The 12025-nt window shown below is 40.6% G+C and overlaps 1 protein-coding gene across 1 annotated transcript in view; it reads left to right on the top strand.

Annotated features, from left to right (window-relative positions):
• ADAMTSL3 (ADAMTS-like 3) overlaps positions 1-12025 on the top strand; it is a 185820-nt gene that overhangs the window by 148807 nt on the left and 24988 nt on the right. Inside the window, 5 exon segments of the mRNA XM_009330904.1 lie at positions 1778-1907; positions 2947-3139; positions 3796-3975; positions 4762-4915; positions 9251-10331. Coding sequence (XP_009329179.1) covers positions 1778-1907; positions 2947-3139; positions 3796-3975; positions 4762-4915; positions 9251-10331 — 1738 coding nt within the window.

Genomic DNA, 12025 nt, shown 5'->3' with positions numbered 1-12025 from the left:
GCTGAAGCGTCTGAAATAGTTGGACCGGTTCAAGTGTCGCAAAGAGGGATTGTGGCAGGGCTGGCTGATATGCTGCACTACATCAGAGTTGTTTATAGATGGAAGGAACAGCTTTGGTTCATGAAAAGAATGACAGCGCTCATGAATATGTTGTAATAGAGAGAAATATGGATGATTGGCGTGGAGATGAGACTTTCAGTGTAGGATATTTCATTGAGTCCACTGAAATCAGAATGGCTAATGATCAACAGTGCCAAGAAACCAGTCGTCGTGCACAGTTGACACAGAAGCAGGAATAGTTATAGTAGCCTTTGTGTAACAATAGTAATGGTGTTTTTGAGGTAATGTCATAGGTGATACCACGAAGTGCTAAGTGAAGGTTTCTACTTAAAAAAGAACTCGCTTTGAAAGCTTAGAAGTTGGTCATAAGAAAAGAAATGTAACCTGATGCTGAAAGCAAGTTCGTATCCTTACAAAATCACTGGAGATAAGTGAAAGATAGGAAGGCAATAGCCTTTCAATACTTAAAGGGGGCTTATAAGAAAAATGGGGACAAGTTTTTTAGCAGGGCCTGTTGCGACAGGACAAAGGGGAATGGTTTTATACTAAAAGAGGGTAGATTGAGACTAGATAGAAGGAAGAAATTTTTTACGCTGAGGGTGGTGAAGCACTGGCACAGGTTGCCCAGAGAGGTGGTGGATGCCCCATCCCTGGAAACATTCCAGGTCAGGTTGGACGGGGCCCTGAGCAACCTGATCTAGGTGAAGATGTCCCTGCCCTCGGCAGGGGGGTTGGACTAGATGCCCTTTAGAGGTCCCTTCCAACCCAAACCATTCTATGATTCTAGGAAAATAGGTATTTTATTATTTCAATGCTTTTTTGTTCTACAGGATTGTGATCATTAGCGTTGCTTATATAGAACAACCCAGATACCCAGGATCCCCCAAGTACATCACAAACCATCTTGTCTTTCATGTGCATGTGAGTGAGCTTTGAAATTGAGCAAGGCTTTCATACTAAAAAATACGATATATAAAATTGGATAATTACATAGGTTTAAAATAAAAGTAGTTCATAAAACGTGTATTTGCGAAGCTAACTTGTTCTAAAGCAAACTTATATTACATTTCATTTTGACTCAGAAATTTGAGTATTAGTAATCATTCATGCTTCAGTAATAAGGTCCAGGTAGCAAGAGCTGCAGATCAGAAGGTGCCAAGAATGGTCACGAGTGAGGAAAGCTCTAGGCTGCGTCAGATTTCCTGCCTTCAGCAAAACTATTGCACCTCTTAGCCCTTATGAGAAAGGTTCTATGTTTAGTCAGCCATTTTCCTGACTATAGTTTTGCAAGTTTTCTGCATTCTTTATTACATCTTTTGCAGATCCTTAAAGTCAAGGTAAGTGAGAAGGAATCCCTTTTACCCTGATTTTGGCAATGAAACCAGTAGTTGGCTTGGGACCACGACAGAACTAGGCAGATGTAGCATCTGATGGTGGGCAGAGAGAAGCCTGTTTTCTGTTGGTTTTCAGAGAGGTAGAATGCCAAATCAAGCCTTTTAAATATCACAGAAGTAAAGTGCTAGGTATAAATCACAAAATCTTTTGAGCATTAAATATATAAACTATCTCTGTGTTCCTTTTGACTTGAGATGTTACTTTTAAGCCTGCCATCTAATTCAGTGTTCGAAGCTCTTTTACTGAGTATTATTCAAGAGTAAGCTTTACAGAAATCTCTTCCATCTTCAGTGTTTTATGAGTGTTTTCCTCTCTAATTCAGGAACACAAGAAGCCATTGCAATGTGTCTGCATGTGGAGACAAAACAAGCAGTCAATGAAACCCTGTGTGACAATTCCAAGAGACCACCACCAATGACTCGTACTTGCAATACGAAGCTTTGCCCTCCGAGGTACGCTGTAATAATGAAATCATACTGTGGCAAAGAAATGGTTAATATGACTTAAATAAACATTGGCTTTCTCAGAAAGGATTCAGATTGCAGGACTCCGGTCTTGCTTTGGGATGAAATTTCACTACTTCTGTCTTTAACAGGGTTTTGGGGTTGGGGTTTTTTTTTTGGTCTTGTTCACTCCTTTTCCACTCTTCACATCTCACTAATAAAATAGTGAGCATTTTCTGAAATAAATCTCTTCTGTGTCGATATTTGCCAGAGTTGGAAAAACAGCCTTAACTCTTCTAGTGGTACAAGGAAAATTTCAAGGCAATTTAACAAAAAAACAGAGAATATTTACCTTCTATCCTTACTGAACGAAAAAAGTGGAATTATGATTTACAGTTCTTTTAATTTCATGCTTCTTTAGTAGCCCCACATAGTTCTTATGGCTGCTTATGTTTATTCAAAGATCCTGGGGAAAGAACAAACCCAGTCCAAATCCCAGAAAACCTAGCTAATTTGGTCACTTGAAAGGGCCATATGAGAAATTTTGACATGCGGTGCCTTATTTACCCACTTGTGGTCTCTGATATCCCTGATCCTTTGCATATTGTTTCTACGTGTTTGCAGAAACCTCCTCTTGCAAAATGTAGAGGCGAAGTTAACAGGAACAGGATGTTTTATAGATAACATATACACATTTAAAGGAAGCTTTGTAAATGTAAGAAAGGTCTATTTACATATTTACAATTAAACATCAGCAGTTTGCCAACAGGCTGGTTTTTTTATGAGGAGCATTCAGAAAGTAAATGCTGGATTTGAATTTGTCTGGAAATAGCTATCACTGTTGTTAGTAACTTCTGTGTTTTCCTGCAAGTTTAAAAATCTAGTTTATAATTTTGCATTGCTGCCGAACCAAAGGGATGTTTTAGCCATCTATCAATAACTACGCCTTCAGTTACTTTTTGCTAGGGTCTGGCTGGGTATGACGGCTCCTTCCGCAATCTGAGGCGAGTTGCTAAAACCTGGGCTTTTGGCTGTGTTGTTGGAACAGGTGGCAAAGCCGCCCCTGGAGACGCTGCTCGGCTACCTGTGGGGTTGGGATACAGACGAGAGACGTGTACTGCCAGCAGCCGGGAGGATCTGCCGTTGCCGCTGAAGACTGCAAAGACAAGAAGCCTCATTCTTTACAAGCTTGTAACCAGATTCACTGTCCCCCTGTTTGGCACGTTGAGGAATGGCAACAGGTATGACTGGGTTGCAGAAACAGTTCAAATGTGTTCCTCTGGCTAGGTACTTGAAATTTTCTAGCTGGAATAACATGGAAGGTAGCTCCTAGACTTTGGTATGTGTTTCGACTGATTTCATTAGAACAAACTAATCCAGGGTCAAAAATACTACTTTTGACTCCTGTGCCAATGGGCAGTCACAGGATGAGGTGGAAAGTCCTTTTTAAGATTTCAGAAGGCTGGATACCAGTTACTCCAGACATCACCTCTCTTTCTATGCTCTGCAAATGCAGCAACCTGCTTTTGGAGACATTGCTTCATTTTTTTTTTTTGTCTCAAGGACAAAGTTTCCTAAACTCCCACCAGATACATTCACTGATGTGAGACACAGGCAGGTCTACGTGTAAGATGCATGTTTTTCTTTAAGATTGCATTCAGGTGGTGTGACTTTTTAACTTAGCAGTTAGGTTCTCATCATCTCTAATATATTAGCTGAACATTTTAACAGAAGAATTTTCTACATGCCGCTTCCTTTCTAATTAAAAGTAGATGTCATTTTTCAAGAGAGCATAATTGGGCGGGGGAGAGCTTACCATGTTTGTGTAAAATAAGTGGGGTGGGTGAGCACAGATGTCCATGCAGGTGTACGAGCTTTGTTCTCTTCTTCTCCTTAGTGCTCACGTACTTGTGGAGGAGGGATTCAGACCCGCAAAGTGTACTGTAAGCAGCTGTTGACGGATGGAAGTTTCCTGAAACACTCTGATAACACCTGCCAGGAACCTAAATTGCCAACAAGTAAACCATGTGCAAAAGTTGATTGTCCTCCTCAGCTAGTCGTAGGAGAATGGTCCAAGGTAAGCAGCCCCCAGCAAGGGTGAACCAAAACCTTCAGTTGCAACATGAGCTCTGAAGATTTCTGCTTGGGTGAATAATATGTTTGGAGCAATAAATTCAAAGGGTAGCTGAAGGTTGCGCAAGGCATGTACCTGGACTAAACTGTGCATACAGTTGCTGTGCATCCCTGCCTGCAACCAGACGGATCACGTTCCCCTTCCTGAGCTGTGTTTGAGTTGCTGAAGGACAGGGTGTAATGCATTGCATGCATTCTACCAGGCATGTTCAGCTATCAATTATTTCATAGTATGGCTTTCAAAAAGCAAATCTTTGCATTATTCTGGAATATGTCCTCCTTCTTTCCCATTTAATGCAAGCTTGCCTACCACTCCCTGTTCAAAAAAGATTCATAAAAGTGAATTTAGAAGCTGCAATTAAAGGCTCATGCAATACGAACTAGGAGAGAGGGTTGAGTGACTTGACACAAACTGTTTGGAACGTGCTGAATTGTTTCTCTTAGATACTAGATCTCATTGCTCTGTTCTGCCCATGGCTGGACATAAAGAAATACTGTCGTGTTATTTTAATTGTTCCTGAGTTGCTTGCTGGAACAAATTATCTGTCTTATATTCTTATTGCCTGGAAAAGCGGAGAGAGTTTAATGTCTGGATAACACAAAGATTCATGTGAACTAGAGTGTATGCACTCTCTCTCAGAAGAAAAAAACCAAACAACAAACTAGTTTAAAATTAACGTGTGTAGCGTGGGACACCAAGTTTAGTTTGACTGCATCCTTCGTTTCACAGTGCTCAGTAAGCTGCGGTGTTGGAATCCAGAGAAGGAAGCTTGCCTGCCAAAACCTAACAGCAAAGGGCCAATATGTCACACTAAATGGATCAATGTGTAGTGGTCTGTCTCCTTCACTGCTTGTAAGGTCTTGTCAGATGAGTGCCTGCAACAGTAAGTATGTTACTTTATGTAGTTTCTTGCTAATTTGGAATGATCTATTTATAAAGAAAAATCTGTACACAGGTTAACTCACTCATCTCCCTATACTTTCACAACATTACTAATCTGGCATAAACTGAGTGTCATAATTACTAGACCAGTAATAACAGGATTGTTTTTAATTTCTTTCTGCCAGTCAGAAATAAAGGTTATGATCTAACGAAGTAGTTTTTCAATACACTTCAATGGTACATACCTCTCACCCTCATACTTACCTACATTTGATCTGCTTTTACCTTAATCCTTTACACTATCCCAACAGCAAAAGAAAAAAAAAATTCATAAATTGAGTATACATTACAAAGGACATTAGAAAAGATAAGAATCCAGTTCTGGCTTGTCTTTTCACTGTACATTTGCATTACTCTGGACATTTCGCTTAGCATGGTGGAATTCAAAACCTGAAGCTCTGTGCCAGCGATAACTTTAGGTATAACTTCTATCTTTCCTTGTAGAAATGAGAATCCCAGTCTCATGAGCTTTGCAGGAAGTGATGACAGTACAGACACTCTTCAAAAAATCCAGTATTTTATTACTCTATATAAAAATATTTTCAGCAAAACCTCTCTATAGGAATTGTACAATTTGGGCACAGTCGAGTTACTACGATACTGATGGTAGTTGCACTCACTGCATGTGTATAACACCAGTGGAAATACCTTACTGATATAGAGTATGTTCAATTACATACAGGAATTTAGAACAGGCAGTTCTAAATGCAGGTTCCTTAAGTCTGAACCTGTGCTCCCCTTCCTTCATAAAGGAGGGCATTAGTTTGTACCTTTGGGGAGCAGGGTGCTGGAAAGAAAGTTAAAAAGGAGAGTGTTTAGTTTTGAGGTGGGGGAAAAACCAAAAGCCTTCACGAATGGCCTGGTTTTGATCACAGATCACAGAGATAGACATGTTTTGACCCAACTCATAGTGCTGTCAAGAAATAGCTACTTTATAAATTTTGAAGCTTTGCTTTAAAAATTATTCACAAAACAAAATAAGAAATAGAATAATTACTGATTCATACATAATATGAAACTTCTTTTCCTGGCCTGCGTTTCAGATTAACGTGCCAAAATCCTGAGGTTCAAAACTCCACTTAAATAAAGCCCTGTGGACTTTCAGGAATGTCCTTGGCATAAGGTTTAATAAAATATTTTGAGCTGCATATCTATCTGAATTTAATTAATTGTGGATAGTTGAATGGCAGTGTAGCTGGATTGCAAATTGCTTAGCACAGACTGATATTACATTGTCAGCTTCCACCACAGTGCCAAGAAAGCAGGACAGTGGACTGCAGAGGGAATGCGATTGTGCTGAATGGGTGCAGATCAAAGTCATAAAAGAGAATTGCCGTCCTCTCCCTTCATCCCCACAACCGTTTGGAACAAGGGAGCCCTTGCGGCTCGGATCTGCCTGGCAATTCCCTGGCTGGCAACAGGAGGGTCGGGAAAGGTGTGGGACACGTCCGTACCAACAGTTCCATTTTGGGTTTTGCAGAAGGAGCCAGGGCAGCGGCAGCAGCAGGCTTTGGATTCACGGGAACACGCAGGAGGTATCTCCTCCTCCCGCAGCAATGGGTTCAGGCTGCCTTGAAGGGGGAGTGAATGGAAGGCAGGAACGTAGCATGGCCCTGGGATGGGCAGATGGCTAGTAACAAAGAGTGAAGCGGACTCAGTGAAGAGTAGAGTGATGCATGGCATGCGTGCGGTTTGGGGTTCTTGCCTTGGGGAGCAGTGTTTCTGAATGTGCCTCCTCAAGATGATGCTTCTGCGGCTCAGATGAGCTCCTTCTTTTTTACTTTCTCATGACGGTGCTGAGGCTTTTTAGACTTAATCTTTTACGCTGGGACTAGTAATCGTAGCTGGTTTCTACTTAATAAGCCCTATTAAGTCAGAAACATTCCTGACTGTGGGCTCTGAGAAATGGGAAATAACACCAGTCTAGCCTTGAGGTTACCAGGACCTGACGCCCAGCTAAAGCTGTAGAGGACCATTAGATGTCATAGACTCAGATGGATTTGTACCAGGTGATAATGAGGTCCAATGGTTCCAGTACGATCTAATCCTTAAGCAAGATTTACCTTGTAGAAAAAAATTTCTCCCAAACAGTCCGTTACCTCAGCAGCTGCGAGATTGGATGATACTAAGGATCTAGAAAATGCATACTTACGTGGCCTCATATATTTATATGACCTTATATATTTATGTGGCCTGCCATCCTCAACTCTGAACTTTGTTTCACTCCTAGCCTTGTTCACCAGTAAAAATATACACACCCTTTAGCGTTGAACTGCTAGTGAGAGTTAGTGGTCTTTCTTTTTTTTAAAAATGAAATGGATGAGACTTGTTAACATATTTATAAGTATGCACTGGGTTTAATTCCACGTTGGAATAACTAGCGTAAACAGAGCACAGCCTGAAGTATTTTAATTTGTGTGTTTAAAGTTACACTTACTGTGTCTGTAAGTTGGATTTTGGAAATGGAAGATTTAATACTGGAACGCTTCCCTAAAAATAAATATTTGGGGCCCAGTAACTTATTAAAAACAGGACGCTACTTTAATAATTTTAGTAAACTGACTGCCTAAAGCAATTTATTTGTTGTACCACGTGAAATGGTTGAGGGAACCATGTATCTGGATAACGAATACCGATTTAAAATCTGTGTAATTATGAAACCATGATATCCCCACAGGTCTGAACTCATTACCCAAAACACTGAAAATAACCATTTTGTTTTAAAAGCATAAGAATGCACTCTAGGGTGTAGTTCATGTAGTGTACACACTTATTGAATGCTTGAAGCATTTAGCTTTTCACCTATTTCTTCACAGCATATTTAAAGCATATGTATATAAGAAGCATGCAGGTTTTCAAATATTATTTGTGTGCCATCGGTCTAGTTGTCTTTTTATTTCTGTACCTACCAAGTGGAATAGTAGTAATGATTTCGGGTTCAGGCACGCTGAGAAGCATTTTGATTTGTGTGTCCATTTCCTGGCTCATCAACTCATTCTGCAGCCTCTGAGTTTTTTTCTGTCACACACCACGAGGCTGGGTCACCAAACACAACTGGATTGTTTTCTAGCACCAACGCGGAGTGTTTCCCGACTCTTCCCAGCCGGCCAATTTCATCTTGCGTGGAACTCGCTCAGGGAGTGCGTGCCCTTGCTCCACGCCTCCTACAGCGCAGGTTTCTCACCTACCTAGTGGTTTCTTAGTACGATCAGTTCTACCGATCAAAGTGGGGCACAGTAGTTGCCAGCAGTGAGTCAACACAGCGGTATCCGAAACATTGCAGTCATTCTTGTGTTGCCTCCAGTGTGCCTATCCAGCCGCTGCTGGGAAAGCCTGCCGGTGGTGGTATTCATTCAGGCAGCTCCCTAGAAACCTTTCAGCGTCCAAGCGCCTGCAGTACAATGCGGGAGGAGCTTCATAATACCCAGTGTCTCCATACCCAGCCTGCGTGAAGCTTTGTGCAGTTATTGTCTGCTTTTGTCAATTCATCTGATTACTATATTCAACCTCTCAAAATTCTGACTGACTTCTCTCTTTCCTCCCTTCCCTCCCTGCTTTCTTGGCACAACGCTGTGAGCAACTCATCTTTCAACCCAAAGAAATTACCCTCAGCCAATGATTACAGGGTGGCTTTGCTTGTTGCACGTACTGTGTCTTCACTGACTGTTTCTTTCACCTCCTATGTTGCTATCAATTTGGCTTGACTCAATCAGACAACGAGCATGGCCAGCCAACAATTTAAATAACAGTTGGGGGAGCCTTACTTTTTGGGTAGGTTTTGGTCTATTTAGGTCGTTCTGCACTCGGCAGTGCTCAAATGTGGGGAAAGTGATAATGTGTTCAAATTTTTGTATTCACTTTTTCCATTCGCCTCATGCCTAGCCTTTCTGAGGCAGCACTAGGAAATATATAGCAGCTATAACCATAATAGGATTATATGTATAGTAGAAATTAATGTATTATATAACACATCTATATATACATTTACGTATGTGTGCACCATCTATGTCCGTCATATAGGTATATGTTGCCCGTATCTTTTTACTGTTAGGAGGCTTGGGGAAGAAGCAACAGAATTCTTGGCTGGAGCAGGGGAATGTTATGGTTTCACGTTGTTCATATTTTCGCATTTTTGTGACTCAGATAAAAGCTCAGCATGTTGCAATCTGACTTGAACAAAGGCAGGAAAAGCTCTGTCAAGCATTCTGTGAAAACCAGATTTTTTAAGTGTGAGTGCCAATGATTAGATACTTTTCAACGCTTTGTTTTCTTTCAGAGATTAAACCAAAGCTTCCAGAAAAGTATTCTGCTCATGGACCTCAGATTGTCGGTATTCACCGAGTCTATATTCAAACAAGACAAGAGAAGCGCATTAACTTTACCATAGGAAGCCGAGCCTACTTACTTCCAAAAACATCTGTCGTAATTAAGTGCCCTGTACGAAGGTTCCAGAAATCACTTATCCGGTGGGAGAAAGATGGGCAACACTTACAAAACTCTAAAAGACTTGGCATCACTAAGTCAGGCTCGCTGAAGATACATAGTCTTGAAGCTACCGATATTGGTGTCTACCGGTGTATTGCAGGCTCTGTGCATGAAACGTTTGTACTCAAACTCATCGGTACTGACAACAGATTGATAGAACCACCGAATCTTAGAAAACTTGCCAGTGAGACCAGTAACACAGATCACAATGAGGCCAACAGCTTTGGGGCCAAATGGCATAAAATGAGCAAAATGTGGCAAACGTGGAGTAAGAAGAATGAGCTCTATCTGGGTGACAGGCAAGTAAATGATCAGCCATTTCTGCGAAATCTTGAAACCTTTGGGAGTAATTCAGCAGAAGACTTCAGCTCTCGTGAATTCAAGAATAAGCGACTGGAGGCAGCAGTTCTCCAAGGCGCCTACAGCATGGACACTGTGCAGTTTGAAGAACTGATAAGGAACATGAGTCAGCTGATTGAAACTGGAGAAGTCAATGACGACTTGGCATCCCAGGTCATTTATCAATTAGTTGCTGAGTTATCCAGGCCTCCACAACCAACTACTGAAAAATGGAAGGGAGCCCAGGATGAGAAACTTGCCTCAAAACTCACAGGCAAATCACCTAATGAATCTGAACGTTTCAGCACAAAGACTGTTGATAAGTTAATGTTTGACCAGAAGGTTCCAGTTATTATGAGGCAAAAGGAAATTCCTCGAGTTTCCTTCAACAAAACAGTAACTGTACGGATTGGAAATACGGTTTTTCTGACCAAGAATACTCACGCTGTCAATCTTCTGTGTGAAACAGCTGGTATTAGTGAAGTGAAATACACTTGGACAAAAGATGGCGAGACATTAAAGGCTTCTGAGAAGTAAGTAAATATCTTCTCTTTTATTTTTGAATGACTTATTATGTCGCTATCAACTGTAAAAATCCACCCTGCTGTGCAATATTAAAACATACTGTTGTAAAAACGAGATAAGCATGAACACTGCGCCTTCCATCTTTTTATTTAAGTAATTTCTTTCTTTTCTCTCAAGTGTCTGTCACGTTGTTTGGCTTTACTAACATCCAAGTGTATGTCCATTTCCACGATAGTACATGGGAGGATTGACTTTTTTACTAGGTGAAGTGTTTTGGATGTCCTAACTGTGTATTTTGTGATCTGCCTTAATCACTTCAGCTGCATCAGAAAATGAACAGATTTATACCCAAATTACGAAGCCTATCGGATTCGTTCACGTACCAAATACAGTGGGAACACATTAAAAACTTCTGCCATGGCATGGATGAAAAGAAGTCTTAGTTCTTACTCATTTTAAGGAGGGAAAATATTGCTGATACCCTCACCATCCTTCAACACAGTAAATCTTTAGGTAGAAATGTAGCTGCATAACTTCTGTTTAAAAGGGAAGAATGAGCTTTTATGGATTTTTTTCAATACTTCAGAATTTACAAATATTTCTGTTGAGGACAGTGGAAATCAAAATAATAAAGAACCTGTATTACCATCACATTTGAGAACTGTATCTGAAGAACAAGTACAGCAAGTGTGTGTTATATTCAGGTATTTGCTCAAGACTGAGCAAATACTTTCACTTCATTGCTGATAAATTAGAAGCTCACCTGATAACATTAACATTAACTTCGTGTGTGAGCCTCTCGGAATAATAGCTAGCTCTTGAGGAATAAAAAAAACGATTCTGAAATGATAAAGGCGCTTTTGGATATTTCTCAACATACTTAACTGATTAACCGCACTGCCAAGAAAAATATACTTCTGCAGGGCTATCAATTAAAGCAAAGACACCAAAACTAAGCCATTTTTAAAAGTGCAAATGTTTTTGGAACCATGTAGCTCCCACCAGTTATGTTTATTTTGTGAAATACGTATAATTTCCCATTGATTTGTTGCAAGTGATACTTTCATTCTTTGGACATGATGGTGTTTTGTTTATTCACGAGTATCTCTTTGATTCCTGATGCCTGCTTTCATAAATCGCCTTCATTTTAGCCCAGACTGATATTCTTGCACTTAAGGGATCCATTGGCAAAGTAGGTTTCTTTCTTATTTTTTTCACAGTCGGGTTTCTTATACACACATCCATATATATGTGTGTGTACTCAAAAGCCAGTGACATCAATGGTATTGCATCTGAAAAAGGATGTGAGGAGGTAAATGGGCTCTTTATCTGTTGGGTTTGTAAAAGAAGGGCATACCTGAGCCGTGCCCGAGGCGGCGCATTTTGTTGAGACACAAGTATTTTTAATATGTTTGTGTATCTCTTACTTTTGTAAGTGTACTCAGGGTGGGAGAACGCCAGAGCTACAGGGTTTTTTTGGACGTGATGAGTGTATGGCGTAACTCGTGTAACTTACTGCAGAGAAGGGTAACAAGGGGGAAAAGTCCGGGCTGCTGTTTTTAGCCTCTTCCCCAGCCTGTGACGCTCTCTCATATCTCGCCCCTCAGATGGCAGGCAAGGTATTCAAGACACCTGTGGGTTTTTGGTGGAAGACTTTAGCTTTAATGATGATAATACTATTAAAAAAAAAACAACCTACAGT

Source organism: Pygoscelis adeliae, unplaced genomic scaffold (assembly GCF_000699105.1).
Source record: "Pygoscelis adeliae isolate BGI_AS28 unplaced genomic scaffold, ASM69910v1 Scaffold318, whole genome shotgun sequence".
Lineage (NCBI taxonomy): Eukaryota > Metazoa > Chordata > Aves > Sphenisciformes > Spheniscidae > Pygoscelis > Pygoscelis adeliae.
This window is presented reverse-complemented; position numbering and strand designations above follow the sequence as displayed.